This window comes from Homarus americanus, unplaced genomic scaffold (genome assembly GCF_018991925.1).
Source record: "Homarus americanus isolate GMGI-L3 unplaced genomic scaffold, GMGI_Hamer_2.0 scaffold32583, whole genome shotgun sequence".
Lineage (NCBI taxonomy): Eukaryota > Metazoa > Arthropoda > Malacostraca > Decapoda > Nephropidae > Homarus > Homarus americanus.
The window spans coordinates 12,531,704-12,558,551 of NW_024713129.1; the positions used below are offsets into that span (position 1 = coordinate 12,531,704).

Here is a 26,848-nt window from a genome sequence, read left to right on the forward strand (position 1 = left end):
ATCACCACCACCACCAGCACCCTTCTACTACCAAAACTACCACTACTATCACCAATACTACCACCACTACCACCACCACTACCACTACCACCAGCACCCTACTACCACAACCACCACCACTACTACCACTACTACCACCACTACCACCACCACTACCACTACCACCAGCACCCTACTACCACAACCACCACCACTACTACCACTACTACTACTACTACTACCACTACTACCACCACCACTACTACTTCTACTACCACTACTACCACCACTACCACCTCGTTGCTTGGGGGCGCTGAAGAACCCAGAGATTGTCAATACATTTATCAGCTCTTAACACTATGCAGAGATCGCCTGTTCGTGGGTCATAAATATCATTCACAATAATTTAAGATTACGATATTTTATGCATCGCGTGTGCAGCAAAAGCCTCCATATAACGGACTTTGATCTAACGGACTAAACTATAATGTAAATGTTCTTAGGGGAAAATTCAACAATAAAACAACTAATTAAAACTTAAATTACTTTTTTATTGTAAACCTTCATAAATAAAGTTGTTTGTTGAGACTTAGTTCATATATATTTAAACGTTATAACAGAATTGAAGGTTTAATAGAAATATGTTTGGTGTTTATTCTGAAATATATCGATTTATGTCTTCAGTTTTGTCTATGTAAGAAACATTTTTGTCAAGGTTGTGTAATATTTTGTGATTTTAGTTTAAGCATTAATATACTTCGTGTCCTATTAACCACATACTATTTTTAAAGACAATTTTAAATATTTTTTATACGTTTTTTATAATCTTGCCTTCTACACTGCAGCTCAAAGGCGTCCATATATAAAAAATTGAGATGATATATGGGCGTTAATTCTTCTAAAACCAAAAAATAAATTTATCCACAACGTAATTTATATGATTAAGTCGTGTGAAATTTAGATAAAAACTTGGATATAAATATTTGTTCTTCCTAAGCAATCCCAAACACTCACATGTGTTCAGGTACTTCTAACAGGGAAAGGTAATAACTAATACACCCAGATGTTAGCGTTCCTTCAATCTAAAACTCTCCTGAAATACTTATCATTGATAGTTTAAATAAGTGAGATATATATTACCACAGGGCACTATGCTACCTTCCCTACAGGCGGACGTACAGTGACGCAGGGTGTAGGACAGCAGCTGGAGTGGTGCAGGAGGTGGTGGTGGAGGAGGAAGAGAATGTCCACCCCCTGGCTCACGCTATACTCAACTCCCACGAACACGTCGAGTGCAAGTAAGTGTATTAACTCCCACTCCGGGCAATTAGCTATACCTGACGTACCTCCTCTACTGCACAATGACTTGATTATCATAACTACTGCTGACGAAATTTGCCTCCATTATATGCGTGTGTGTTTGTGTTGTGTCAGTGGCTTGTAGTACGGGTAGAGGATGGAATCATAGGGAGAATAGATGTTGCCTTAGACTCGCTGTTGAATGAAATATGATAACTTTAACATAAAACCTTGATTAATATGTAGGTCTGGGCTCCGTGCAGTATGTCTAAGCTAACCCCAGCGCTAGTCCTAACCTCAGCTTAGTCTCTTTTCTTCCTTCTGGTTTAGTGTAATCTGGTTTTAGCTTAGAGGAAGGATAATCCAGGTGTTTCTTTCACGTATCATATCAACAGCTGTATACATAAAAGATACATTTAGCTACTACGTGTATAGTCCGTTCGTCTCTTCCCTCTGAACCACGAACCCGGAGATTCAGACTCATGAATCCGAAGCATTTATGGGCAGAATTATATATCAGTCTACTACTTCGGGTTCACAAGTCTGAATCTCTCGAGGTTCGTGGTTCAGGAGGAGAGGTGAACCAACTATAGTAATTAACTGTAAATGAGTACATATTCCCGTAGATATATTTTCAAGACGATTATCATAAAGATGTTTATTATTAAATACAATAATTATCTGGATGTTGAGGCTCCGTTAGTAACACATTGACTTAAGGAAGGAAGTGAAGTTAACAGCTAAATTTAAAAACTTAAAATCTATACACACAACATTAGTGCTCAAAATTCTCAATGTAGGTTTAGCTATTTCTTTATAACTTACCGGTATCAAATAAGTCTTACCTGATGCTTTAGCGAATTTAGTCAGGAATCCGTTAAATGGAGTTTTTTTTTCCGTATACAATAACATTAAAAGATAAAATAAATCAGTATTTCCTCTAACATGAGCGAACCGACAAGAACATATCTAGGACAGTGAGACTTGATTCCCCTGGAGAGTGGTACGAGTATTGTCAAATAGCCTCCCACTTCGCTCGGAGCTCCATTGTTGCTACTCCTGGTGATACTATGACCAATTGTTCTGTTCTGCCGGTATGAAACTTCCTCTATGTGGTGAGCCTTAACTTGTCACTAACACACACACACGCACGCACACACACACACACACACACACACACACACACACACACACATACACACACACACACACGCCCGCCTTATACTTTACTAAGTGTGTGTATGTTTATCCAGGCATAACCTAACCTAACACTTCACTACACAGGCATAAACACACCTTACACCTCACTACACAGGCATAAACACACCTTACACTTCACTACACAGGCATAAACACACCTTACACTTCACTACACAGGCATAAACACACCTTACACTTCACTACACAGGCATAAACACACCTTACACTTCACTACACAGGCATAAACACACCTTACACTTCACTACACAGGCATAACCTAACCTTACACTTCACTACACAGACATAAACACACACTTTATGCACTGTCCTCACCAACACTCGTACTATCTATGAATAATTTGTCCATTGCAGTTCGAGAATTGAGTCAAATATATTAACCTAATATTTATGACGTCTCTTTGTAGTTGTGATGTAAAGGTTGATGTTCGGTGGTGTGCTTACATGAATATTTACATTTAGAAAGAGATTTAACCCTTTGAAGACGACCGTACTCAAGGGGTTAAGATCTTGTACTCAAGGGGTTAACATATCGTACTCAAGGGGTTAAGATACCGTACTCAAAGGGTTAAGATCTCGTACTCAAGAGGTTCAAATAAATAGCTTCATGGGGCATCTTTACGAAAGCCAAGAGGACCCACACAAAATCAATCAAGTTTGCTGTTGAAATTTTATCAGTAATAATGGCCACCTTATTTCTCTCCACGACTCATTGGGGGTGGGTAAAGAGATGACCTGACTGAGAGAGAGAGAGAGAACGATAAAGTCCGGGAAAATTACGATGGGTGAGGAATTTTAGTGCATGTCACGCCGCCAGTCTCCCCCCCCGTGTGACTATGGCCCACTGCAGCAGCGACTTGAATTAGGAACGTTTAGTTAACTCTCTACATCTACCATTACACGTTCATAAACAATGGAGTATATATTTTTACATGGTATTGTGTGCTATGAAGTGCGTTGTGTGAGTGTGTGTGTGTGTGTGTGTGTGTGTGTGTGTGTGTGAGTGTGTGCGTGTGTGTGTGTGTGAGTGTGTGTGCTGTGTGTGTGTGTGTGTGTGTGTGTGTGTGTGTGTGTGTGTGTGTGTGTGTGTGTGTGTGTGTGTGTGTGTGTGTGTGTGTGAGTACAAGGTCTTAAACAGCACACAAACATCCTCCAGTTACATTTGTACTTTATCAAAGCGATGTATCCCCGACTGCCACTGTTCATCTCGTCTCTCCTCTTCCCTCACAGTAGGTCATCCAGTGCCCTCAACCTCGCCCTCAGTCAGGCGGCGTCCAATGCCTATGCCAATGCCCATTTGCCGGTGAGTGGACATCAGTGCCTGCCCGGAGCACCGCTGGACACCCAACACCCACAAGCGCTGCGGCAGGTCGTCACACACAGGTACTGCAGCAAGTCACAAATATGGTAAAAGTTCACCATCACACACAGGTAAACAATGTTGGGAGGGAACCTACTACCACCGACCCCGTGTGTGTGTGTGTTAAGCCTGAGGGATATACTGGAAGACTAAGCGAGAACTTGTAGGTTTGCATTATAATTAATCTCTAGAGTACAATACACCTAAGTTCTCGATTAAGGTAGATTATTCCCCAGTGAGAGATAATTAGACTCCATTTTTTTTTTCATGTAGGGTAATTTAATCACTCTATAAAGGTGCGTTGCTCAACCTTCAGTCTCAAGAAAGAATCACAAGGGGTTGAGACTATTATATCACGAGGAGGACGATCAAATATTATTGTACAGTCAGTTACTATAAAGTCCGTCTGCCTCTCCTCCTGAACAATGAACAGAGAATTTCAGACTCATGAATTCAAAGCATTTATAAACAGAATAATATATCAGTCTACTGCTTCGGGTTCACGAGTCTGAATCTTGGGGTTCGTGGTTCAGAGAGAGAGGTGAACGAACTTTAGTAGAAGAAGAAGAAAGGAATAATAAAGACAAGAACAATTCTATCAACGAAGACATTTGTCCTGTTGCAGCCATTACACTAAAGCTACTACCCAGAGCGACAGAGCCTAAGTCATGCTATGTTTGTTTGGGGGATAAAAAAGTGGCTTATCTTCCCACTTCAATTAACATGTAAAAATAGCGGCAGCGTAAAGAGCAGAGGGAGAGAGAGAGAGAATCATGAAATTAACATAAACGTCATCCTGTTTTTCTTTCCTGGGGCATATCGCTGAGCCAAGGTGTGCTGTATTAGTATATTGAAGATTCTCACACCTTTTCCGTATTCCTGTGAGGTATTCCAGCCATTTCCGGTGTACGTACAGGTATGTCCGTCGCTTGAACACAGAATACTAAACTTTTGAATATTTTAGATATATAGTTATTTATTATTAGGCCGTTCACATAGATCTATAGTAATACTCAAACTATAAACAATAAACTGGCCACTGAAATGCTCTGAACTGTCAGTACTCGATGTGTTATGTAACGCTAGACCAATACTTGTTACTACAGTCAGCCACACACCACAATGACAAAGTGACATTGGAACATTATTATTAGCAAGCTTCACGTCACGATGTTGTTACAAAGGGTTTTCAGTGACAGCAGTACTGACGGATGTGACGTGACAAAACGTACAAGTGACATATGCGAAATGAATGTTGCTTTTGTTACCCTGTCATGTCACTTCACCGTCACTGATCTCAGGCTGAAGAGATGAGTTATATTTACCATCTTTTGTCTGTCTGTCTGTCTGTCTGTCTGTCTCCTGAATGTAAAATATCCTAACTTCTTATTTATTTTTCTTCCAAGATCAAATGTTTTGACGAGTTACCCCATTGACGTCACCGATTTCTGACGTCACCAACGACTTGATTAGTATCGGCCAGTCACCACGCGCCATTATCCAGGCTATTTAATGACCAGTTGCTGTCAAAGGATGTTGCTTATTACGTCACCCAGACCATTTCTTGATTGGCTGTTGAGACAACCAATCCCATTCGTGATGTATTGGTGTTGGTGGGTCTTCGCACGTTCATTCCCAGGATGGATTATGACAGACAGACAGACAGATAGACAGTATAACATGGACAGAATGATCAGACGCCAAAAAAGAGAAAAACGAATGGAAGAGAAACAAGTGAGGAGAAAGATAAGTAAAGTGAGAGAGAAAGACAGAGAGATAGAGAGATAAATATAGAGAGAATGGAAGTGTTTCTCTCGTGATAAACTGCACAATAATTGGGTGTCTCAGTAAAGCGAGTTTTCTTCCTAACATTAACTTTCCCGGACGCCTCGCTACTCTCCACTAAATTACCAATTTTCTTTTTTGACACTGAACGTCCCAGAACTTTCACCTAATTTAACCTAACCTAACCTAACCTAACAAAATCTCGTGAAGCAAAATAGGAACTCAGAAAATGATTTTTTTAGAAATAGGGAAATGGGGAATAACAAGTGAAAATATTGTAAGACCATCATTAATCTTGTAGGGGCGACGGAGCACCTGCAGCCAGCAACGTGTGTAGCCAACATCATGTAGCTGACCCCTGCCACTTCGAGTACCACGCAGCGCAGCTGGAGAAGTTCTTGAAGGAGTACCGTTGCCTGCAGGAACAGCTGATACACATGAAGCAGTCCTACGAGGCCCACAAGAGGGCTGGATCTATCCCCAGGTAGAGTGACCCTCATAAGGGACGGTGGTTGGGGGGGGGGGGTTCTGGTCATCCATTTTGTGACGTCATATATCAATAAATTGATTTCTGAGAGTTAAAAAAAATTATGGTTTCAGTAAATTCTTTCACAAGTGTTTCTGATACTGTTGGTTAAGTGTTAAACATTATGTAAAACACTGGTGGTGGGAGCTTGAAGTCATAACTATACGTGCAACTTTTGTAAGTGAAACGTAAATATAATTCATACACATAGTATGTATACATAATACACACACACACACACACACAACCGCATCCAGCCTATACGTGCACGAACTGATCGCTATAAGAACAGCCCAGTCCCAACCATTGTAAAAATTATCAATAACTTGTAATAAACCAGTGTATTCACTCCCAGTAAATACTACTTCTTGCACTGTCACTATGTTGAAATGCACTGTAGTTTGAGCTTTTCCCCATCTAGTTATTATATATCTTATTTGTATCACTTATGTTACTTGTATATTATTTGTAATTCGAAACCCATTCCCCAAATATGTAACTGTATATTTTCAGCCTTCTGGCTGCCAAGCTCTTTCAATAAACCGTTAATTATTATTATTATTATTATTATTAAGTAAGCTACCTGGTAAACAATGCATTCAATTGAAATTTAAGGAGCTTTTTTAAGTCTTGAACTAGATAACTTTTCGATGACAACACCAAAAAAAATAAAACATCATTGTACTGTGGTGTGTTAATGTGTTTATCATCTGGCAGGTTGGATTGTTGTACTCCTAATGTTGGAGAGTCACTGGGTTCCTCGGCGGCAGTGTTTCCTCCTGGTGATCCGTGTTGTTCCTGCAGTCTTCAAGCAGCCTTCCTGCCCCCTTCTGCGGTTCAACCTATACCAGGAAACTTCGCAGAATCTTCCATGGCGGAGGTTTCATCTGGTGGATATCCGGAGGGTTCTCTCCCTCCCTTGTCACCTGCTGGGTTCAATGAGGCTTCCAATCCCCAGATATCGAGTGACGGAACTGTAGATTCTGCCTTCGCCTCAGGTGGATATGTGGATACTTCCATGCCTCCTTCTGCTAGATATGCAGATAGTTCTACACCACAGATACAGAGAGGTGGCTATACGGATACATCCACGTGTCAAGCCGCGGTAGAAGTGGAGTCTCCCAGTCAACAGAGCCCAGCTAGAGGAAGCCCCAGCGGCAAAACATCAACAAGGACACTCAAGGAACCATTAAAATCCATCCTGAAGAAGAGTACCGATGGTGGCGGTCGTCGTCGGTGTGATCAATGGACAAGAAGTGCCGCCGCCGCCGCCACCTCCTCTTCGTGCTGTGACACCCAGACCCCTCCCCTTCCTCCGTATGCCGCCACAGATTCACAACATCCTTCATCTGAACCATACCCATCAAATGATCCTTATCCAACCACCGATTCACACACAACCTCAGATCCGACAGCCGACCCAACTACGACCCTCACACACGCGCCACACACCTGCTACGACTCATGAACCACGACGCTAATAAGAGGTAAGAACTAAATTATCGTAATCTTTTTCTTGTTATTTTTTTCTCTCGACTTTCAGAAGAATTTTTACCTCGGAGTTAAAAAAAATAATAATTCTCGTCTGTATTTTTGTTACGACGAGCTCTTGAGGTATTTGCTAAATACTAATGAACAAATATTTGCCTTTAATTTCGGATCCCTCACCGGCAAGAGCATAGGTGCTATTGCTTGAACTTCGTGTGTGTGTGTGTGTGTGTGTGTGTGTGTGTGTGTGTGTGTGTGTGTGCTACAGTCACATCAAACACTGTTAGGTTAGGTTAGGTTAGGTTAGGTTAGGTTAGGTTAAGTTAAGTCAGGTCATCGTATTACCTGATGGAGTGTATTGAGTGATGTTATTGTAGTCATCATGTGGTCAGTCAGTCTACCGAGAGCATCCATTAAGGCTTTAAATGGCATTGCCACCTGCAGATAACGGAGGTGAACCAGAGTGTTGGTCTGGTTAAAGGAGAACTGACACACACACACAAACACGCTGTATTACACGACACCAAGTGAACAACCGCTATTTCTACGCTACTGTACCTCAACTGTTTATGGCTGGATACATGACACCAACATTCCGTATTACGGTTAGATTAAGTTAGGTTAGGTGAGAGTTGGGGGTCGAGGAGGCTAAGTAATTGGCTTCTGGTGTAACTCAGGACCTACGGCCATGTTTTCTCTGATGACAGTCCTTGTTGACACTGGCTCCTGGTGATGCCTCAGCAGACAGAGAACGTCAACAACTGCGTTAAATTAAAAGAAACTTATACCTACACTGTTAAAAAACTTTAGGTTAGGTAAGGTTAGGTTAGGTTAGGTTAGGTTAGGTTAGGTGAGGGAACTGACTGCCACCGTACGCAACTGTATATAACTAAGCTGGCACATCATGTAAACGCATCATAAATCAGCCGTAGGTAATGATGCAGCTAAAATTTATGATGCATATTAATCTAAACGAATCACTGGCTCAGTAAACAGGGAGACAGACAAACAGACAGACCAGATAATTTGGCAACAAGATTATACTCTAGCAGGAAATATTTCGATATATTTCTGAGTAAAACAAAACATCAAAGTGTAAACAAGGATTAAAATGTAGTGTGACGCGTGTGGTGAGTCGCGTGTGGTGAGTCGCGTGTGGTGAGTCGAGTGTGACAGGGAAACCATTTTCACTTCCAGAGCGGCGACACCAAACAATGTGATGTACTGACTGACAATATGTCCTTAATGCCTCGGAAACTCTCCTTATAAAACAGACGTAGAGAATAAGTTATGGAAAGCTGTGACTGTAACTTTAGACAAGGGAGAATAATGTGGGAATGATAAAACACAATTATGAATGCAAAGGAGAAAATGGGATGACTACCTGATGTAATATTTCATTGTGATGTGAGGGAGAAGGTGTGGGTGACAGGGTAGGAAGAATGACCAAGTGAGAGATATGTGATCATGAATGTGAGTAAAGGATGAATGAGAAAGATGTTACGTGGAGGACTTGGTCATATTAGCATATTGGAGACATTGAAAAAACAAATTAATACAAATTGTTCAGCCATTAATCAACAAAAAATACAAAAATATATATATATAAAATTAACATCTGAATGACTTCGAGTAAATAAGTGTATGTAATATAGTATCATGTTCCTAACCTCAGTAGCCAACATGGAAGAGAGAGAGAGAGAGAGAGAGAGAGAGAGAGAGAATATAACTCGGATAGACTAACAACAAGAAACTCAGCTGATGTGTCCGTGACGTAAACTGGACAGCGAAAAGATACTACAAAAAAAAAACATACATTACAAAAGATACAATAAAATATGGAAAAAGTTCTCAAGTGATGATATCTTACTAAGGCTCTGGAGGAAGCGAGAACGACCCGACATAAAGAAACGAACACAAGAAACAGATTAGAATACTTAACACAATGATATTTTATAAGAATTTTGGATGGAGGAATGACGGACTGCGTAAATGTATGTGAGAATAGTGAACAATGGCGGTGTTTGGGGAGTGTTTTGGTAAGGCGGAGGTGAGTGTACAGAGAGGGTGAGAAGTGAGGTAGAGAGGGTGAGAGATGGCGTAGAGAGGGTGAGAGATAAGGTAGAGAGAGTGAAAGGGTAAGAGAAGAAAGGGACAGATCAGCTCACACAACATCATCGTGAACTGGACGGGGATGTGGTTCGTTGTTTGTCCCTGTATATGTAAACAAAATCTCATTCATATTCCTTCTTTTACAGACACTGAATGAAGACAACTGTACACCAAGACAACTGTTCACCAAGACAACTGTACACCAAGATAACTGTTCATCAAGACAACTGTACATCAAGACAACTGTTCACCAAGATAACTGTTCACCAAGACAACTGTTCACCAAGACAACTTTTCACCAAGACAACTGTACATCAAGACAACTGTACACCAAGATAACTGTTCATCAAGACAACTGTTCACCAAGACAACTGTACACCAAGATAACTGTACACCAAGATAACTGTACACCAAGACAACTGTTCACCAAGATAACTGTACACCAAGACAACTGTACACCAAGATAACTGTACTTCAAGACAAGTGTACACCAAGACAACTGTACACCAAGATAACTGTACTTCAAGACAACTGTACATCACCTAAAAATCCTCTTCAACTGTTTAGATGCACAGTACATGGTTAGTGTGCATTAATCACCAGGTAATTGTACTAACATCCTGTTGTACATTACCAGATTAATGTGCAGTCCCCACCAAGCTAACGTTACATGCTACTGTACATCATCCTAGGCTACTGTACATCATCCACCAGGTTACTGTACATCATCCACCAGGTTACTGTACATCATCCACCAGGCTACTGTACATCATCCATCATGCTACTGTGCATCATCCATCATGCTACTGTACTTCATCCACCAGACTATTGTACATCATGCATCATGCTACTGTACTTCACCCACCAAGCTACTGTACATCATCCATCATGCTACTGTGCATCATCCATCATGCTACTCTACATCATCCACCAGACTATTGTACATCATGCATCATGCTACTGTACTTCATCCACCAAGCTACTGTACATCATCCACCAGGTTACTGTACATCATCCATCATGCTACTGTACATCATCCATCATGCTACTCTACATCATCCACCAGGCTACTGTACATCATCCATCATGCTACTCTACATCATCCACCAGGCTACTGTACATCATCCCATGCTACTGTACATCATCCATCATGCTACTGTACTTCATCCACCAGACTATTGTACATCATCCACCAGGCTATTGTACATCACCAAATTGCTGTATATCATTCACCGAGCTACTGTACATCACCAAGTTCCTGTGTACATTCTATAACATCCTTTTGATCAGTGTACATCATAGTCTCAAGGTCACCGCATAATGGCCATCAAAACACTTCAAAATTAAGCTTCTGTATGATGCACATATTGTGTACTTTAGCAGACCACTGTACATCACCAGGTAACTGTACATCATCACTACACAGCTGTAGTTCACCAGGATGTTAACCATTACCACACAGCTGTGCATCACCACACAGCTGTACATCACCACACAGCTGTACATCACCAAGATGATGTACATAAACGGGCTCCTAGTCCTTACCAAACTACAGTATTGTACAGTCTACCAAAAAATAGTAAACCGTGACATTTTTAGATTACAAAATACAACAATGAAATATGAAGCAGTTTGGAACAACACCCTGTATGGATCATGGTTGTGTTGTGTTGTGTTGTGTTTTGTTGTGTATTTTTTCATTTACCAAATAATAAACTATAACATCATACAAGTACACCTTTCTGATGTTGTGTTACGTTATTTATAATTTCTTCATTAGTATTATGATCCAATGTTGCTCTTGTTGGTCATTAAATCTTGTCTCCCTTGACTTATATTATCATATTATATTAAAAAATATACCTGAGGAAAACCCTTAAATGTTTTACACCAGACACCAGGTAAACTATGTTAGCTTATCACCTACAATAATAATATTACCTGGATTTATTTACCTTATGTCTGGTTAATAATATCAGGTAGGACAAGTAATTATCAAGGTTACATAATGTTGATAATGTTCTCTGGAGAGTTTGTAAGATGGTCTGATAGTTTATGGGTAAATTATACTAACAGTATTTTCTTTTGTGTGTGTATAAGACGCAGCAGAATTTACATAGAGAATTTTATTGTGCTTGAGGTAAACAGAGAGAACTTTACAGTGCCTGAGGTTAACAGAGAGAACTTTGACACATGAGGTGAACAGAGAGAACTTTATTGTGCTTGAGGTAAACAGAGAGAACTTTACAGTGCCTGAGGTTAACAGAGAGAACTTTGACACATGAGGTGAACAGAGAGAACTTTATTGTGCTTGAGGTTAACAGAGAGAACTTTGACACATGAGGTGAACAGAGAGAACTTTATTGTGCTTGAGGTAAACAGAGAGAACTTTACAGTGCTTAAGGTAAACAGCACACACTCACTTAACCTTCAGGGTTACCAACTGCTTCGTGCTCTACGCCAATATATTTCATATTTGAATTGTACATCATCATTCTGCTGTACATCGTCAGTCTGAAGTACATCACCAGTCTGCTGTACTTCACCAGTCTGCTGTACATGAACGGTGACGCTGTACATCACCAGGCTGTTGTACATCACCAGGCTGGTGTACATCACTAGGCTGCTGTACTTCACCAGTCTGCTGTACATCACCAGTCTGCTGTACATCACCAGTCTGCTGTACATCACCATAATGCTGTACATCACCATAATGCTGTACATCACCATAATGCTGCACAGTTTATGTCATCACAACTAAGACTTGCTGTACATATGTGTCTTTTGTAGATGTTGTACATAATTTTTACGCAGGAAAAATCATATACCGACTTAAGTTTGGCGACAATCCTCCAGTTCCTTGTGGCCATCATTGTACCATAAAGCTACACCGTGTACCATGGCCAACATTGTACCATAAAGCTACACCGTGTACCATGGCCAACATTGTACCATGAAGCTACACCGGGTACCGTGGCCAACATTGTACTATAAAGCTACACCGTGTACCATGGCCAACATTGTATCATAAAGCTACACCGTGTACCATGGCCAACATTGTACCATAAGTACTGTGGCCAACATTGTACCATAAAGCTACACCGTGTACCATGGCTAACATTGTACCATAAAGCTACACCGTGTACCATGGCCAACATTGTACCACAAAGCTACACCGTGTACCGTGGTCATCATTGTACTATAAGGCTACACCGTGTACCGTGGCCAAAAAGTGTACCATAAAACATTGTACCATAAAGCTACACCGTGTACCATGGCCAACATTGTACCATAAAGCTACACTGTGTACCGTGGCCAACATTGTACCATAAAGCTACACTGTGTACCGTGGCCAACATTGTACCATAAAGCTACACCGTGTACCGTGGCTAACATTGTACCATAAAGCTACACCGTGTACCGTGGCCATCATTGTACCATAAAGCTACACCGTGTACCGTGGCCATCATTGTACCATAAGGCTACACCGTGTACCGTGGCCATCATTGTACCATGAAACTACACTGTGTACCGTGGTCATCATTGTACCATAAAGCTACACCGTGTACCGTATGAAACAAACACCAAAGATGTGTGTTCTTTTTGTCCAAGCTGCTGGTGTGTGTATAAGTGTATGTGAATGTTTGTTTTATTGACTAAGTTTTTTCTCTCCGTACATCACTAGTAAACAGTTTCACAGACCTGTGTCTCAATAATGTTTTGGATAAATAAACAATTTAGAAAGTTGAGTTTCTTTATCATACCAAGTTATTATGATTGAATGTCTGGCAAGAGAGCAGGATATCCCTCAAGTACAACCCTTGATGCTAGACCTTGATGAAACTTTTACATATATATATTACAAGGATAACGTTAAAATGGGTTAAGATATTATAAACTTATCAATAAAGGTAAGGAAATAATAAAGTTCCTCTACTGGGTGACACACAGATGCTAACATCTTTATTGACTCATGAAGGTCAGGTAGGAAGGGACACCTCACACATTTCCAACACTGCAACACACTACAGCACCAACACTGCCACATACCACCACAGCTCCAACACTACCACACCTCCAACACTACCACACACCACACCTACAACACTACCACACCACCACACCTCCAACACTACCACACACCACACCTACAACACTACCACACCACCACACCTCCAACACTACCACACACCACACCTACAACACTACCACACCACCACACTTCCAAAGCTGCCACATCACCACACCTCCAACACTGCCACACACCACACCTCAAACACTTCCGCACACCACAGTACCAACACTGCCACACACACACACACACACACCTCCAACACTGCCACACACCACACCTCCAACACTGCCACACACCACACCTCCAACACTGCCACACACACCCCACACCTCCAACACTGACACACACACACCTCCACACACACACCTCCAACACTGCCACACACACACCACACCTCCAACCTTGCCACACACCACACCTCCAACACGGCCACACAGACATCCTCCAACAGTGATCGCTATAAACCACCACTAATTCCCATCATATTCTCCCCACAGTTGCTCCGCCTTACAGTCAACCAGGACCAATATAAGGCAGAGCGGACGATGGGTTCAACTAGTCTGGGGCAGAACAATTTTTGTGACAAATGGCTGGAGAGTAAAGAGGATTACCCCGTCACAGCTTGTTGGCCCACGAGCAGCTGACCACAGGACCCGGCCAAGTGGTGGTAGAGAGAGAGAGAGAGAGAGAGAGACGTAGATACTCGTAGGTGTTCCTCAGGGTGTCAAGTCCAGCAGGTAAATTAGTAACTTCCCAGGTGACGTCAGCAGGTAATTCTCCTGGATCGTAATAGGTGTTTGTTTTCGCTTTAAGGTAATCTGTCCCCTGTGAGGAGAGAGTAAGCTTGTTAATTAACTTGGGATGAAAATCAGAAGCTTCACTAACCCTGTGGATGAATGACCTGGTAGCAATATTGACTAGAAACAAGAATAATCTGTTTGTGAAGCTTCAATCTCTGCTTTGAGAACCAGATTTGTAATTCCTTAGAATCTTTTAGAATTTTGTGTGCGTCAGTCTACAGGCATTGTGGTTTTGAGAATAACCGTAAATCTAGTGTAACATCTCAATATATGCCCGAGTCCTTCTCTGTAGACATTAACTGCTCAAGTTTCGACAGTGAGTGATGTGGCAGTTTCCTGAAATGTGATTTAGTAGTCTTAGTTCCCACAACTACTTTTGTTGTTTACTTTGATAAAAACAACACTGAAGAACCATTACAAGTTTTCATTCAGTTTATCTTAAGATTTGGTCTGCGAGTTCTCCTACTTAGGCAATTATTCTTTCGTTCTTGTTGTGTTTGTGTTCTTGTTGTGTTTGTGTTCTTGTTGTGCTTGTGTTCGACGGTGTTTGTCGTCAGAAAGTCATCATTATATATTATCTTAATGGTTAATTCTGAAACGACTTTGTAATTAACAGTTTATCGATTCTCTTCTACCTCACTAACAGTTTATCGGGTCTCTTCTACCTCACTTTACCTCACTAACAGTGTATAGAGTCTACACTACCTCAGTAGTTTAGGTTCTGTCACCAGGAGGAAAATCAAGTCCTAAACACAGTCAAGTCTCACAGTTGCTGACAGTTATTTCAATTTACGTCTCAATTTCCAACAAGTTCCTCACCTTTGGGTCAAGAGAAATTATATAAATATTGCGTTGTAAAGTAAAATAAACTAATATGAGTATAAATTAAGAAAATAATAGAGTGTTTTAGCCAATATAGCAAACTTTTTGGAATAGGTTAGGTTAGCTTAGGTTAATACGTAATATTGATGTTTTTATTTACTTGACGACAAGAGACAATCAGGTGATCATCCAACACGTGGTAGATCATCCAACACGTGGTAGATCATCCAACATAGGGTGTGTGTTGCCTCCTGGTCGACTCAAAATAAACTATAATCACTGGGTAGGATTTCCTCGTCTCACACATTATTTATTTTATATCTACTTTTTTCATCTTGTATAAAAAAAAAATTGCCCAAGCGAGTGAGTCCATTATAATAATGGCTTCATGTGCGAGGTAAAGGCTAAAAATCCTCCTCTAGTGATATTAAACTTTTCTTTTATGTCGGCAGCCTAAAGTACACAGGAAAATATTACATCCATTGTACAGAGTCTTTTTAATATTTAATAACTGGAATAATATTTGTTTTTATTTTACGACAGAAACATCAAGATAAAAAAATAAATCAGTTTGTGTTTTATTGTGTATAATGAAGGACGAATATTATGAAGTAAGAGAAAACTATATCGTTTATGATAAGATATTTGTGTTGTTATCACCGGGTTTTTTTTAGACAGATACCAATAACTTTTATCTTGAAGCCTCGTGTGTGTGTGTGTGTGTGTGTGTGTGTCACCTCACCTGTCAGTAGCCTCAGTATATCATCTTTGTGCCTCACACCTCAGCCGTCTCACACCTGCTACACCTGCGTGAAATGTTGAGTCGGATACAGTGACGTGTATGTTTATGTCTCACTGTCTGTCTGGTCTCAGTCCTCAGACACGACCGAGATGATCTTTGTCTTGTGACTGGGAGTCTACAGTAGCAAGGTTCGTTCAGTTATCAAAGTTTAGGAGAAAAACATAACGTATGAAGCTGAGAATCTGGACCGAGGCGGATGATGAGCTGCCGGGTCTGGAGTGGCTAGACTCAGATGACGTCACAAGGTAAACACTGTGAGAGCGAGGCGACGCGCGTGTGATCACGACTCTCACTTGAGGGGCAACTAAACTCCAAACATTATAACTGAGGTGTTGAAGCGGTGTTTGTGTACCTGTGTGTTGAAGCGGTGTTTGAATACCTGTGTTGAAGCGGTGTTTGAATACCTGTGTTGAAGCTGTGTTTGTGTACCTGTGTGTTGAAGCTGTGTTTGTGTACCTGTGTGTTGAAGCTGTGTTTGTGTACCTGTGTGTTGAAGCTGTGTTTGTGTACCTGTGTGTTGAAGCTGTGTTTGTGTACCTGTGTGTTGAAGCTGTGTTTGTGTACCTGTGTGTTGAAGCTGGGTTTGTGTACCTGTGTGTTGAAGCTGTGTTTGTGTACCTGTGTGTTGAAGCTGTGTTTGTGTACCTGTGTGTTGAAGCTGTGTTTGTGTACCTGAGTGTTGAAGCTGTGTTTGTGTACCTGAGTGTTGAAGCTGTGTTTGTGTACCTGAGTGTTGAAGCTGGGTTTGTGTACCTGTGTGTTGAGGTGTGTGTTTGTGTACCTGTGTGTATACAAAGTCAGTATGAGTGGGGAGATTTAGACATGACTGGTGCTCGAGGGTCAGTTGAGTGAGGAGATTTAGACATGACTGGTGCTCGAAAGGTCAGAATGAGTGAGGCAGATTTAGACATGACTGGTGAGTCAGCATGACTGGTGCTCCGAGAAGGTCAGTATGAGTGAGGGAGATTTAGACATGACTGGTGCTCCGAGAAGGTCAGTATGAGTGAGGGAGATTTAGACATGACTGGAGCTCCGAGAAAGTCAGTATGAGTGAGGGAGATTTAGACATGACTGGTGCTCCGAGAAGGTCAGAATGAGTGAGGGAGATTTAGACATGACTGGTGCTCCGAGAAAGTCAGTATGAGTGAGGGAGATTTAGACATGACTGGTGCTCCGAGAAGGTCAGTGAGTGAGGGAGATTTAGACATGACTGGTGCTCCGAGAAGGTCAGTATGAGTGAGGGAGATTTAGACATGACTGGTGCTCCGAGAAGGTCAGAATGAGTGAGGCAGATTTAGACATGACTGGTGCTCCGAGAAGGTCAGTATGAGTGAGGGAGATTTAGACATGACTGGTGCTCCGAGAAGGTCAGTATGAGTGAGGGAGATTTAGACATGACTGGTGCTCCGAGAAGGTCAGTATGAGTGAGGGAGATTTAGACATGACTGGTGCTCCGAGAAAGTCAGTATGAGTGAGGGAGATTTAGACATGACTGGTGCTCCGAGAAGGTTAGAATGAGTGAGGGAGATTTAGACATGACTGGTGCTCCGAGAAGGTCAGTCATGTGAACTAACTGCTGGAAAACACTTGCTGGTGTTGACTCTTGTCCAAACTGTTGTCTTATAATACACGCTAAAGGAACCTTGGTATAGTCCATCTCTCACTATTTTTCTCTCTTGAACCCTTGTACTCCAACACCCGAGGCCTTCAACCCTTGTACTCCAACACCAGAGGTCTTGAACCCTTGTACTCCAACACCCGAAGTCTTGAACCCTTGTACTCCAACACCCCAGGTCTTGAACCCTTGTACTCCAACACCCGAGGTCTTGAACCCTTGTACTCCAACACCCCAGGTCTTGAACCCTTGTACTCCAACACCCGAGGCCTTGAACCCTTGTTCTCCAACACCCTAGGTCTTGAACCCCTGTACTCCAACACCCAGGTCTTGAACCCTTGTACTCCAACACCCGAGGTCTTGAACCCTTGTTCTCCAACACCCCTAGGTTCTGAACTCCCTGTACTCCAACACCCAGGTCTTGAACCTGTACTCCAACACCTGAGGTCTTGAACCCTTGTACTCCAGCACCCCAGGGTCTTGAACCTTGTACTCCAACACCCCGGTCTTGAACCCTTGTACCCAGCACCCCAGGTCTTGAACCCCTGTACTCCAACACCCAGGTCTTGAACCCTTGTACTCCAACACCCCAGGTCTTGAACCCTTGTACTCCAACACCCGAGGTCTTGAACCCTTGTACTCCAGCACCCTAGGTCTTGAACCCCTGTACTCCAACACCCAGGTCTTGAACCCTTGTACTCCAACACCCGAGGTCTTGAACCCTTGTACTCCAGCACCCTAGGTCTTGAACCCTTGTACTCCAACACCCCGGGTCTTGAACCCTTTTACTCCAGCACCCTAGGTCTTGAACCCTTGTACTCCAACACCCCGGGTCTTGAACCCTTGTACTCCAGCACCCTAGGCTATGAACGCTCGTCCTCCCCTCCTCTCCCTCTCCCTTATCCCTGCTTACATATTCTGCAATGTCCGCCATCCCCCTCAGTTAACGAAAACTTTTATATCCGATTTGTTCTATTTTTCTCCCCCATCTGCCTTTCTTTCATTTATTTCAGTTTGCATAAAGTTTCAATTGATCTTGTTGCTATTATTTGTCATCTTCTTGCTAATTAGTTATTATTTCTTCTCGTTATGCCTTATTTACTAAATTTTTTCCAGCTAAAAATTCGGAACTGATATAAATGGATTTTTATTGTGATATAAAACATTAGTGTCTTTGTCCGTAACTTAATTGGCTTCCATCAAGAGATTTTATATTGTAGGATCAAATAAGGTTAAGTTAAGTTAGGTTAGGTTAGGTTAGGTTAGGTTAGGTTAGGTTAGGTTAGTTTAGGTAAGGTTAAGTTAAGTTAGGTTAGGTTAGGTTGCATTATAAGACAAAATTTCTTGGTTTAGTGAGATAAACTGTAATATTTCAGTACTAAAATAAGACACAGTAGACGTTGTCCCATAGTGTCTGTACCAATGTCCACAGTTACTCACTATAGTGACTAACTATAAAAATGTTTATATCTCTGTAGAGGGAATTCTTTCCAGCTCAATAACAGCACCGTACTGTGGTCAACTCGCTGCAATAAACCCCAGTCACTCTGCAACATTCTCTCAACAATGAACTGGGGAGTCTCTCCCTTACAAATTTCCCTATAACTAACTACGGTACCTCAGATAACTGTGTCTAACTATAGTACCTCAGATATCTGACTGTGTCTAACTATGGTACCTCAGATAACTGACTGTGTCTAACTAAAGTACCTCAGATATCTGACTGTGTCTAACTATAGTACCTCAGATAACTGACTGTGTCTAACTATAGTACCTCAGATAACTGACTTTGTCTAACTATGGTACCTCAGATATCTGACTGTGTCTAACTATAGTACCTCAGATATCTGACTGTGTCTAACTATAGTACCTCAGATAACTGACTGTGTCTAACTATGGTACCTCAGATAACTGACTGTGTCTAACTATGGTACCTCAGATATCTGACTGTGTCTAACTATAGTACCTCAGATATCTGACTGTGTCTAACTATAGTACCTCAGATAACTGACTGTGTCTAACTACAATACCTCAGAGAACACAACAATAACTGTATATAATAACAATGGTGGACCTGACAATACAGGGTGTGGGTCTCCAAGGAGCCGCTCACAGATCTCGTCTCCAGTATTTACCTCACAAGGGGCACCATTACTGGGTGTTGAGACCAAGAAAATGTTACATATTATAATAGTCTAGTCCTAAATATTCCCTAGAGTGAGTTGTGTCATATTGAACTTGATGTTTCATTTGGTCTAGTTAACATTTTGTGTTCACGTGGAGGAAAACCACAATTAATTTCTTTTCCTCCTATAATTATCTACAATTTCGTACTCTGTAATTGGCGCCACGTGTAATTGCAAGAAATTGGCAATATTTTCCGAAACAAGTTTTGGTATTCTATGCCTGACATAAACTCTGGAAGTATTGAGGAAATATTTAATACAGAGGCTAAGAAAATGACATATTGTACCTATACTAATATTAGTATTGTTCTCTCAAATGACTTTATCTTCATCTGGGTTTAAGGAACAATATTTATCTCTGACGTAAAGTTTAAAGTTATATAATATCACTAACCCTTACAGCAATGAGGCCAAGACGTGTGTCATGGTATGTTGACTAACACTGCTACATCACCTGTAATGTTATTCATAAACATTATATATGAACTAAAATGTTTCCCTTAAATAAAAACTATTATTAAAACACTACATATATAGACTGACAGACAAAATATATTACCTATATATATTATCACGTGAACTAATAAATATTATTCTATGACTTTTAGATAATTATTCTGCCAGTAATTTCATACAATTAATATTAATGATGATGGAAAAAATGTCATTATTACCCAATTAACAGAGACTAATAGACAGGTGACCTATCAGGTGTGGACTGTCACATTACCACCATCTTCACCAATCAACACACATCACCACCATCTGCACCAATCACCACTCACTATCACCATCTCCACCATACACCAGATACATGTACCATCTCCACCAATCACTACACACCATCACCATCTCCACCACTCACCAGACACCACTGTCACCACCTCCACCAATCAGCTCGCATCATTACTCCAGCATGCACCAATGAGCGGGTCGTAAATTTCCTCCCGCGACTCCTGAACGAAGGTAATGGAAAATAACGCTGCCATTATCCCGGGAAAAACATCCGTAAATTTTCGTTAAAGTTGAATATTTTTTCGAACTATTGCTACTGTGGACACCATTATGGCTCCCAGAGTGTTTTACTGTAAGAAAGTGTACTGCAAACACCAATACGGCCTGAAGGCGTTGTAATATGGCCTTGAGGTGGTCTAATATACTAATATAGCCTCGAGGTGATCTAATATGGCTTCAACGTGTTGTAATATAGCCTCGAGATGTTCTAATATGGCCTTGAGGTGGTCTAATATAGCCTCGAGGTGATCTAATATGGCTTTAACTTCTTGTAATATAGCCTCGAGATGTTCTAATATGGCCTTGAGGTGGTCTAATATGGCCTCGAGGTCGTCTAATATGGCCTCGAGGTGGTCTTATATGGCCTCGACTGGCCCTCGAGGTGTTCTAATATGGCCTCGAGGTGTTCTAATATGGCCTCGAGGTGTTAAAATATGGCCAATTATTCTCTTTTTATCACCCTATTCCTTCTTCTCCTTCTCTATCTCTCCTCATCGCTTTTCTCTCTTTCTCTCTCTCTTTCGTACCCGAGTCTCTGGGCCCCTCGAGGTATCTCTTCTAAACACACGACTCATAAAAGGTCTTGAACAAACACCTGGAGAGAAAAAAGATAAGGAAAAACGTTTATACTGCCAGAAGCCTTGTGTGTGTGGGTGTGTGTGCGTGTGTGTGTGTGTGTGTGTGTGTGTGTGTGTGGGTGTGGGTGTGTGTGTGTGGTAGTAGTAGTAGTAGTAGTATAGTGTACACAGTAGAACACTCAGGTCTTAACACACACCCTCGTCCACCCTACACTGCTCGCTCAATACACTTCCCCTTTAATATTATTCTACTGCTGGAATTAATAGATACAATTTCATCACATAAACCTCGGGACAGTTATTGTTATCCTCCTCACTATGTTCACTGGGTCGTGTAGTCCTAGAAAGATGATGTTGGGAGGAATACTCTTACACAATATTATCCCTGAAGTGATAATTGGTGAAGAATATTTCTCTAGTAGATATATTACTCAATAAATTTCATTGGAATTATAATAGTGTGAAAAAGAAACATAAATATATAATATATTGAAAATTACTGTATAAAATTTGTGAACATAAAACAAAGCGAAAGGGGTATTTTTTACCATTCGAAAAGCAATTAATTACAAGTTGGAGCAATAAAATACTTCTGTTACCAGACATATGTTTCTCTCTTATATTCTAAGTAAACTGACGGGAAGTTATCGCTGACTGGCGTTATTTCCTCATCTTGCTATTATTTCACGCCAATTTGGCTATATTTTTCGCGCCATCTCTGGGCACTTGGGGAGTGAAAACCTGCAAATGTTTTACGCTCAAGTTACGTGAATATGTGAGAACTTTTATCAGTAGTAATGTTGATATATGTGTACCTGTAAATACTGTAATAAAGGTGGATGGTAGTGAGTGTTATGATGTACAGTAATAAAGATGGATGGTAGTGAGTGTTATGAGGTACAGTAATAAAGGTGGATGGTAGTGAGTGTTATGAGGTACAGTAATAAAGGTGGATGGTAGTGAGTGTTATGAGGTACAGTAATAAAGGTGGATGGTAGTGAGTGTTATGAGGTACAGTAATAAAGGTGATGGTAGTGAGCAGGAGGCAAGCAGTAATAAAGGTGGATGGTAGTGAGTAAGCAGGAGGTACAGTAATAAAGGCGGGATGGTAGTGAGTGTTGGTGAGGTACAGTAATAAAGGTGGATGGGTAGTGAGTAAGTTATGGAGGTACAGTAAATAAAGGTGATGGTAGGAGGTTATGGAGGCACAGTAATAAAGGTGATGGTAGTGAGTGCTATGAGGCACAGTAATAAAGGTGATGGCAGTGAGTGTTATGAGGCACAGTAATAAAGGTGGATGGTAGTGAGTGTTATGAGGTACAGTAATAAAGGTGGATGGTAGTGAGTGTTATGAGGTACAGTAATACAGGTGGATGGTAGTGAGTGTTATGAGGTACAGTAATAAAGGTGGATGGTAGTGAGTGTTATGAGGTACAGTAATAAAGGTGGATGGTAGTGAGTGTTATGAGGTACAGTAATAAAGGTGGATGGTAGTGAGTGTTATGAGGTACAGTAATAAAGGTGGATGGTAGTGAGTGTTATGAGGTACAGTAATAAAGGTGGATGGTACAGTACAATATTATGAGGAAGTCTTACTGGTCTTGAGAGAGAGATGAAGGGGACTTGATAAACGCTGTGTGTTAGTTGTGGGACGTGATGTGTGTCACCACAACAAAATGTTTTACACTAGTGGACGGGATATGTTATACACCTGGTGATAATGTCAAGTTGTCAGTATAAATCATGGTAACGTTTGTGTGTATGACGCTGACTCGGTGTGTCCATCACGCCGGTGTGTGATGTGTGTCATGCATCACACAACTCCTGTATTTCAATATCCACCATATTTATGTACAATGTTCATGATAGAAATAATAACATTACTTCTTAACAAACTTTAACACCGGTTTAAGTATTATAACATATATTTTATAATAAATAAAGTGTAATATTTATTTCCTAAAACATAAAACAACATTCAATTAAAGTAGTGGAGTTTTAGGAAACATTTTACTACTGAAAGCTTTTACCTTTTCCTGCACAGTTGTCGACCATTTTAACTCAATGTTGCCTGTGTGGTGCTGGCGAGTGAGGGGCGTCCTAGCGAGGCTTCCTCATGCAGTTGTAATGTGTTCTTATTTTTTACTGCTGTTATTTGACTCACCAGCAGCGGAACACCAGGGTAAAAATATAACTGGTGGAGAATATAAGACTGGGAGGCAGTGTACAGTCGAGTTTTGTGGTACAGTTATAAAGACTGTCAGAAAATACTTGGTGGTGTTGTCAGGTAAAAGAGACTGGGTGACTGTTAAGAGACTGGATGAGTGATCACAGTGAGGGGGGGAGGGAGTGAGCAACACACACACACACACACACACACACACACACACACACACACACACACAGCCACTGTACTAAGGGCGTATGGCTCTTGTTATCATTGTTGTGTGTACGAGAAATATAAACCATAGGATGTATGTAGACATTAGAGTGTGTTGGTGACTTGTTAGGAGAGAACACCACAAACACTATAGACTAGAGAGAGAGAGAGAGAGAGAGAGAGAGAGAGAGAGAGAGAGAGAGAGAGAATGTTTACTACAAGTGTGTGTGTGTGTGGTGATGACTCCTAACATTTGACTGTGTATGGTGGCTGATGTGTGATGCTTGATCAATAAGACCTGATATTGTTTTATTATTGTTTGTGTACAGTATAACAACTCTTATATTTGTTACCCTCTCACATTATCTCATTATCTCTCTTTTACTCTCTCACATTCTCATATTCTCATTATCTTTCGTGATAAAAATTTCTTTATGTTCATCTACAGTATGTTAATATATTAATGAAATATTTCCAAACCTCTTAAGAATTAATCCTATCACTCCTCTCTCCTTTTCATCCACTTCCTCTTACCCCTCCTCACCCTCCCTCTCCCCTTCTCCTCACCCTCCCCCTCCTACTCACCCTCCCTCTCCCCCATACCATCCCTCTTTTCCTCCCTTTCCCTCCTCACCCTCACCATCTCCCTTTCCCCAAATCAGAATATAATAATAAGAATATGATAAGAATATAACCATAATAAAAGGTAAACATAATGTAAATGCTGATACAGTGTTATGATGGACCACAACCTATAGAGCGACAAAAGGCAACAACTACAGGACGAGAAGGTAACAGAGGCGTCGTCCTTGGTGGCCGTCTGATCACCTTCACCTTTGACCAAGAATTTTACCTGAAGTTATTAGTTGGTTAATTAAGTAGTCGCTGCCAGCAGGTGCATAAAGATTTTAAAGTGGGGCGCAGAGAGAGAGAGAGAGAGGGAGAGAGAGAGAGAGAGAGAGAGAGAGAGAGAGAGAGAGAGAGAGAGAGAGAGAGAATAATCCTATATTTTTCTGTGTAAATAATTATGATTACGGAATAAATTTTAGGAAAGGTTAAAGAAAATTTAATGACTTCTTTTAGGGGGATGAACACTTGGGATACACTCACTCACATCTAACAATATAAGTTCTTGCTATTAATCAACTTCGAGTGATCATCTGACTTTAGTGAAAAATGGTGTTAGGTAGAAAATTATATCCTGTTTAATTGTGTACTTTTATCTGGCCATTTGCTCTTTCTATCATGATATAAATATACATAAAGCTTCATTAAGTATTTGTATAACTCTGGCGAACTGTGTATATTTTGTATACTATCTGTTGGCAAATATTATTTTGTTCCTGAACATAAATCTAAATATTTTTATTCGTGTTAATATTAATGTTGATATTACAATGTTTACTGTTGTTACGCCTCGTGAGTTATGTTAATATTATTGAATAAAATTAATATTTACTTTATGTTTGATTTTCAGAACCGACTGAGTGAAACTGTTGGAGAAGTGCAGCAAACTAGAGACACAGAGAACCAGTGCAGCAATTTACAGCAGAATCATAACAGGAAACTACAGATGCCAAGAATCAGTGCAGCAACTTACAACAGCATCAGAATTACTTACAACTTGGAGAAAAATTCATACGTGTCACATCTTCAGTCATCCATGTTAATATTGTCTGTGGTCTAAGGAAAGAGTCTTCCTTTGTGTACGGGAGGAAGCGATGGGCCGGTGTTCTTGTACTCAACTGCCTCAAAATCTCTTCCCTTAAGTGAGGATAAGAGACTGCCTCCAGCTGTAGTAGTCTTAGTGTTATGTTGACGCCACTTTCTCCGCCATTGTTGTCATGTGTCGTAAGTCAGTCAGACATCTCTATTATGGAGGATAATCAACGCTCGAGCTTTTGAGAGCTTAACGGAGGTATAACAGTCAGGTCCAACCCTCAGACACAGGTACAACAGTCAGGTCCAACCCTCAGACACAGGTACAACAGTCAGGTCCAGCCCTCAGACACAGGTACAACAGTCAGATCCAACCCTCAGACACAGGTACAACAGTCAGGTCCAACCCTCAGACACAGGTATAACAGTCAGGTCCAACCCTCAGACACAGGTACAACAGTCAGGTCCAACCCTCAGACACAGGTACAACAGTCAGGTCCAGCCCTCAGACACAGGTACAACAGTCAGATCCAACCCTCAGACACAGGTACAACAGTCAGGTCCAACCCTCAGACACAGGTACAACAGTCAGGTCCGACCCTCAGACACAGGTACAACAGTCGGTTTCAGCCCTCAGACACAGGTACAGCAGTCAGGTCCAGCCCTCAGACACAGGTACTACAGTCAGGTCCAGCCCTCAGACACAGGTACAACAGTCAGGTCCAACCCTCAGAGACAGGTACAACAGTCAGGTCCGACCCTCAGACACAGGTACAACAGTCAGGTCCGACCCTCTCATACAGCTGTTTTCCTCCTGCCGTCTATTGTATTATTCATCATCCTCCTCCTCCACTTCCCTGCCTCTTCCATCTCCTTCCTCATCTGGTTAACTCTTTCTCTTTCCTTTTCCCATTTTTCTATCGGAAACATTCTCTCTCTCTCTCTCTCTCTCTCTCTCTCTCTCGCTAAAGTCTTCTCCATCATCGTTAATTTCTTGTTGTCAGTTTTGTCCACTTTCCTCCTGATCTAAATAATGGCTTTTTCTTTCCAATTATTTTTCTTGTCTTTGAACTGTATTTTTCTTTCTATTAGAGAGTGAAAGAGAGAGAGAGAGAGAGAGAGAGAGAGAGAGAGAGTGTGTGAAAGAGAG

General features: G+C 41.1%; 1 protein-coding gene and 1 long non-coding RNA gene across 6 annotated transcripts in view; both read left to right on the forward strand.

The window, feature by feature from the left end:
• Positions 1–12,689, forward strand: part of LOC121867346 — a 46,855-nt gene extending 34,166 nt beyond the window's left edge. For 2 of the 5 annotated variants that reach the window (XM_042367272.1, XM_042367277.1), the window contains exons 3-7: positions 1,149–1,277; positions 3,727–3,879; positions 5,943–6,125; positions 6,885–7,654; positions 9,914–12,689. In XM_042367272.1, coding sequence (XP_042223206.1) covers positions 1,149–1,277; positions 3,727–3,879; positions 5,943–6,125; positions 6,885–7,635 — 1,216 coding nt within the window. In that variant the 3' untranslated portion in view covers positions 7,636–7,654; positions 9,914–12,689. The remainder of the gene's footprint in view (positions 1–1,148; positions 1,278–3,726; positions 3,880–5,942; positions 6,126–6,884; positions 7,655–9,913) is intronic. The other 3 variants (XR_006089126.1, XR_006089136.1, XR_006089135.1) reach the window with 3 other exon arrangements.
• A 3,708-nt stretch (positions 12,690–16,397) lies between these two features.
• On the forward strand, positions 16,398–26,603 carry LOC121871161. The gene is made up of 3 exons (XR_006089839.1): positions 16,398–16,511; positions 25,517–26,290; positions 26,387–26,603. It is a non-coding gene; the product is annotated as an uncharacterized LOC121871161 (long non-coding RNA).
• The last annotated feature ends 245 nt before the right edge of the window (positions 26,604–26,848 follow it).